We start from the raw sequence: 5,459 nt of genomic DNA, 5'->3' as shown, positions 1-5,459 counted from the left end.
GCTCCCGCCCGGCGCCGCCGATGCCCGGGATGTCCGGCGGGGCCGGGTCCCGCCGCCCGCCGCGCCGCCCCCGGCCCCTCACGCGCCGGCTCTTACCTTCCGGCTTGTTTTCGGCAGCCATTTCCCCTCCGCGCGCCACATCCTCCTCCTCCTCGCGACCGGGACCCCGAGCGCGCGCCTCGTACCGCCGCCGCCGCCGGCCCAGCCACCCCGCCGCCGCCGCGCACCCGCCCTGGCCCCGCCCCGCGGCCCACGCACTGCGCCCGTTGGGCCGGAAGGCTGCCACTCATAGTGCCCGCCACCAATCGCCCCGCACCAGGGGTCTCACTACTCTCCGGGAGGAGCGTCCTATCCGCCCGGCCCATTGGCTGGTCACCACCCAACGGAATGAAAAGATTGGTCAAGAATCAACGCCCCCTCCCCACCCACTCCCAGGAAAGCCCGCCTTCCAGACCTAAACAAAGCTTCCCAGTGGCCAGAGCCGGGAAGAACTGCCCAGTTAGGACCGAGCCGACACGGAATATTTCCTCGAGGCCGGGACGTGGAGCTTTGATTGGGCGTTACTACAGTGTTTCCCAGGCCGTCCAGACCAATCAAAGGGGGTTCCCGGAACTCGGGAGCGGCGAAGGGAAGCCCCGCCCCCGAGCGTGACCGTCAGGAGGAAGGCGCTCGCTCATTGGCGCGCTGGGGCTTTTCCCGCGTGCTCCCGGGGCTGAAGGACGTTCCCGGGGAAGCCGCTGCCGGCGCGTGGGGTCCCGGTGGCAGTGGAGGACGCGGCGGGATCTCCGGAATCCCGCGGCCTGCTGCTGCCCGGCGACAGCGGGGCCCAGGGCTTGGGGCGGAGGTCGGCAGGGCGCCGCACTCGGAGCCGGCCGGCCCGGGAGTCCGGGCGTCGCTGCCGGCCGTGGGGGAGGGGCGCGTCTCTCCAGGCCCCGCCCCTTCCCCCCTCCCCAGGGCCCCGGCGCCCCGCCCCGCCCCCCCTCCCCCCGGGCGCCCGCGCCGCCGCGGCCCCTAGCGCGGGTGCCCGGCCAGTCTGTGCCCGCCGATGCCTGCCTTCCGCTGCCCGCCTCCGGTGTGCTCCGTTGTCCCCTTTTCTAGCGGCTTAAAATACTGAAACTTTATTTTGGTCACGTTGGCCATGTGACCCACAGAGCCGATGACTCATAAGTGCCTGTCCCAGGATGAGGCCGCCGAAGGGAATCTTGGAGGAGCGCTGAACCGCGGCGCGCCCGCCCGGAGGGCGAGGCAAGCCAAGTTTCCTTCCCTCCTGGGCGCACGGTCCTGTCTCTTCCAGCGCCCGCCGCACTCGCGCTGCGCGCGGGGTGGGAGGCCAGCCTAGAAGCAGGTCAGCAGCCTCCTGGGGGGACGGACGCACCGCGGCGGCCGCTCTGGAAGTCCGAGTCCACCCGGAGCACCGGCGCTCACTGCACGGAGCAGCCCGGAGCCACGCGAGGTGGCAGGGAGGAAGATGCCCCCTGCCAGAGAAATTCAGCACTGGTGCACGTGGGCAGGTGATACCGGAAACAAAGGAGAGGGCAGAAACCTCCAAGTTGGGGCGGGGGGTGGGGAGGGAGAAAAGTTGAAGGAGAAGCAGAACTCCAACCCCTCTATGTGCATCTTGTATGGTTTGCGGTGGGAACATTTCATTTCTCAGATGTTATCTTTTTTTCCCTTGCTACCGTTGAAGACAACTAGCAGAATCAGCGAAAGGTCCCGGTTCGATAATTTTGGCATTAAGATTTGAATGTCAAAGTGAATTCTGTGCCAGTCCTAACAACATGCGTTCTTTTTCTGTGTTCACAAGTAAAAATCTCTTAAGTTTTCCAGAAATAAAAATGTCCAAGAAGAATGTTTGTATTAGACACTCGTTCTTCAACGAACTAATTTTATGAGCCTCAAAAAATGCAAAATTTTGACAACTAGGGTACAATATTTTATCGATTGGCATTCTTAATAGTACCTATGTTGACAATTTGAGTAGTGAAACATTCCTGAAAGTGCTTGTGGCATTGGAAATTAGTATAACCCTTTTAAAAAGCAATTTTACTGTACGTATTACAAGCCATAAAAACCGTCTGCATCTTTTGACCCAGTAATCTTACTTCTGGGAATCTATTCTAAGGAAATAACACTAAATGCCAAAAAAGTTGTATGTGTGAAGGTATTCTTTACAGGATCACTGTATTTATTACAACAACAATTTGGAAGCATCCTGAACATGCTAATGTTGAATACTTAGTAAGTACATTGTGTTGGATCCATGGGATGGAACACTATGGTAGTCACAGACATCAGAAAGAAAAACTTACCCTTTGGTAGGTGAGGGGAAAAAATTATTCGAAATTATGGTGTTCATTTATTACGTATGATGTGGTCCTAGTTCTAAAAAACTGCATTTTGTAAAATGACAGATACAAAATACACCCAAGAAATAACATTTGGGAGATGGGGAGTGTTTTTTTCTTACTGTCTCTTATTTTCTATAATGTAGTCATAACGATACAGCTTTTAAAATTAAAACATGTATTTAAATTAAAACGTGCTTTTATCCGGTGCCTAATGGAGGCCAGACAGTGTGTTAGGTCCTGAGGATATAAAAGTGAATAAAGTTGAGTGTCCCCTTCCACCGGGCTCACAGCCTAGCAGGGGTTGACAAACATCAACCACAGCAGGTCGCAGGTCAAGGTGAAGTGGGGACACAGAAGTCACGAATGTCACCAGAACTTCAGAGAAGCAGGACTGTCACAGTGGAAAGCACCTATGGGAAGCGTCTTAGACTGAGACGGAAATGGCAGTTCTCAAAGTGCAGCCTGGAAACCTGGGGAGGTGAGGGGGTCCTCAAGACTCTCTGGTTCTACACGGTCAAAACCATCTTCCTAATAATACTATGTCAGTGTGTCATGCATGTACAGTGAAGTTTTCCGGAGGCCATGTAATGTATGACATCAAATCAGACTGAGAGCAGGAGAAGATAGGAGAATCTAGCCGTCTTCTATTAAGGGAGGTGTTAAAGAGATGTGCAAAACTGTAAAACAATGCCGCTCTCATCACTTTCTTGTTTTGGAAAATTCAGTTTTTATTTTAAAAATATGTAAATAGTATATTATTTTTAAATGAACTCACAAATATTTTTTAAATTTCTATATAGTACATAAGCTATAAATAAACATATCACGGGTGCCTTGGTGGTGAGGTCAGTTAAGGTCCGACTCTAGGTTTCGGTCAGGTCCTGGTCTCAGGGTTGTGAAATCCAGCCCCTCCTGGGGCTATGTGCTCAGTGCTGAGTCTGCCTAAGATTCTCTCTCTCTCTCCCCCTGTACCTCTGCCTTCACCCCACTTGTGCTCTCTCTAAAATAAATCAATAGGGGCGCCTGGGTGGCTCATTCGTTAAGCGTCTGCCGTCGGCTCAGGTCATGATCCCAGGGGCCGGGATGGAGCCCCGCATCGGGTTCCCTGCTCAGCGGGAGGCCTGCTTCTTCCTCTCCCACTCCCCCTGCTTGTGTTCCCTCTCTGGCTGTATCTCTCTCTGTCAAATAAATGAAATATTTATAAAAATTAATAAATCTTTAATAAAAATAAATAAACATATCACAAATAAAAGTTCTTTGGTGGGGGGAGGTGCCTGGGTGGCTCAGTCGGTTATGCGTCCGTCTTTGGCTCAGATCATGATCTCAGGGTCCTGGGATGGAGCCCTGTGTCTGGCTCTCTGATCAGCAGGGAGTCTGCTTCTCCATCTGTGCTCTCCCTCTCTCTCTCTCTCAAATAAATAAATAAAATCTTTTTTAAAAAAATAAAAGTTCTTTGGGGTCCTTAATAATTTTTAAGAGTTCGTAAAGGGGTCCTGAAATGAATGGGTTTGAGAACTGCTGATCCAGAGGATTAGATGTGGGGGATGGGGGGTGGCTCGTTGGCTGGCTGGTGTCTTGGTCAGTTCAAGCTGTTCTAACAAGGTTCCAGCAACTGGGTGGCTTGTAACAACAGAAATTTATTTCCCACAGTTTAGAAGTCTGAGATCATGGTACCTGTTCCCGATGCAGAAAGCAGAGGTGAAGCAAGTCCTCTCTTGACTCCTAAAAGGGCACTAATCCCATCACAGGGCCCCATCTTCACAATTTCATCCAATTGTCATCTCCCCATGGCCGCACCTCCTATTACCATCACATAGGGGGTAAGTCTCCAACATACAAATTTGGGGAGGGGGACAGAAGTATTCAATCCATAACAACTGGTGTTCGTCTTTGTTTGGGAGGCTTCCAAGAGGTGGGCATTTATGGTCTGGGAAGCATCCACTTAGAAACTGGCTAAATGAGCCCATTTAGAAAGGGGAGGAGTCAGAAAATTTCCTGGACACCCCACCCTCTGAATCCTTGCCCGTTTGGGCCTCAATATTCTTCAAGGAAAGAGTGTTACTGTGGAGGGACAGATGAAGATAGGTAAATCATGGGAATATTAAATTGTTACTTTTTCACCTCAAAAATAATTGTAAGAGAGTATTCTTTCCTGGTCAGCATTCTGAAGTAATTAAAGTGATTATCTTTACAGGTAATGAAGATAAGAGTGCTAGGACTTCGTTCCTTAAACCAGAAGTTACTGGAACTCCATGTTACTGAGTTGACAGAGAAAAGCGTGCACTGAACCCCCTTCATTGGCTTAAAGACTCCTGCTCACTCTTTCCCAACACAGGACAAGGAACAAAGGAGTTCTTCCGCCTGTGCCTTGTTAAAGGCTGCATTGTTAAAAGTAATACTATCCAAAAGTTCTACTTCCAAAAATTTCTCCTCTTGCTTTTTGCTTTAAATGTTGTTTGTTTTTTTTTATTTCGAGATGACTAGATATTCACGCAGTTGCAAGAAATAATACAGGCGATCCCATATCCCCCTTGCCTTTATAAGATAAAACATAATGAAAACTCGTGAGCTTTGTTACAACAAACCTTCCCCTATATACCCTGTTTTTCCAATCCTACAAACCCCCATCTTTCCTCCTCTCTGCACCCCACCTGCCTCGGTACACAGCATCTCAGCCCTTGTCATATCCAGGGTATACTCTCAGAGAGCAAGAGCACAGACTTGTCAGAAAGTCTACACATAAGGAGATCTTTGGACCTTGTAGAGCTGAATTTCAGCTCATTGGAAATGTAATTCAAACATAAAAGTCCTGCTTCGTGGACCAGGAATCTGTTGAAATTTTGAACATTTTCTCAATCTTAGTGTTCTGTATTTCCTTTACTGAAGTACAGCCAAGTCAGAAGGAACGGGGGGATGTCTAAGGACAAACCACACCACTTCCTTCTGGTGGGTTTGCTCTCCTTTTAGTATTAGAACCCAGAACAGAACATTATCCTTGTGGTAGGGATTTCAAGAGATGTTGTTTAAACAATAGTTTTAATAGTAAAACCTTTCTACATCGCCCAGCTATTACATAACACAGACCTGAGGGCATCTGCTCTCCACGGACCC

The 5,459-nt window shown here is 50.1% G+C and overlaps 1 protein-coding gene and 1 long non-coding RNA gene across 2 annotated transcripts in view; one reads left to right on the top strand and one right to left on the bottom strand.

The window, feature by feature from the left end:
• Positions 1–238, bottom strand: part of CAMTA1 (calmodulin binding transcription activator 1) — an 837,244-nt gene extending 837,006 nt beyond the window's left edge. Inside the window, exon 1 of the mRNA XM_040645728.1 lies at positions 97–238. Within this exon, the coding sequence (XP_040501662.1) occupies positions 97–121 (25 nt within the window). The 5' untranslated portion in view covers positions 122–238. The remainder of the gene's footprint in view (positions 1–96) is intronic.
• Positions 239–992: 754 nt separating this feature from the next.
• On the top strand, positions 993–4,798 carry LOC103666691. Its single transcript, XR_569600.2, has 3 exons — positions 993–1,511; positions 3,999–4,168; positions 4,543–4,798. It is a non-coding gene; the product is annotated as an uncharacterized LOC103666691 (long non-coding RNA).
• The last annotated feature ends 661 nt before the right edge of the window (positions 4,799–5,459 follow it).

The sequence above is a fragment of the Ursus maritimus genome, unplaced genomic scaffold (genome assembly GCF_017311325.1).
Source record: "Ursus maritimus isolate PB19 unplaced genomic scaffold, ASM1731132v1 scaffold_32, whole genome shotgun sequence".
NCBI classification, from domain to species: Eukaryota; Metazoa; Chordata; class Mammalia; order Carnivora; family Ursidae; genus Ursus; species Ursus maritimus.
The sequence above is the reverse complement of the archived record's forward strand: the minus strand, read 5'-3'. Positions and strand labels throughout refer to the sequence as shown.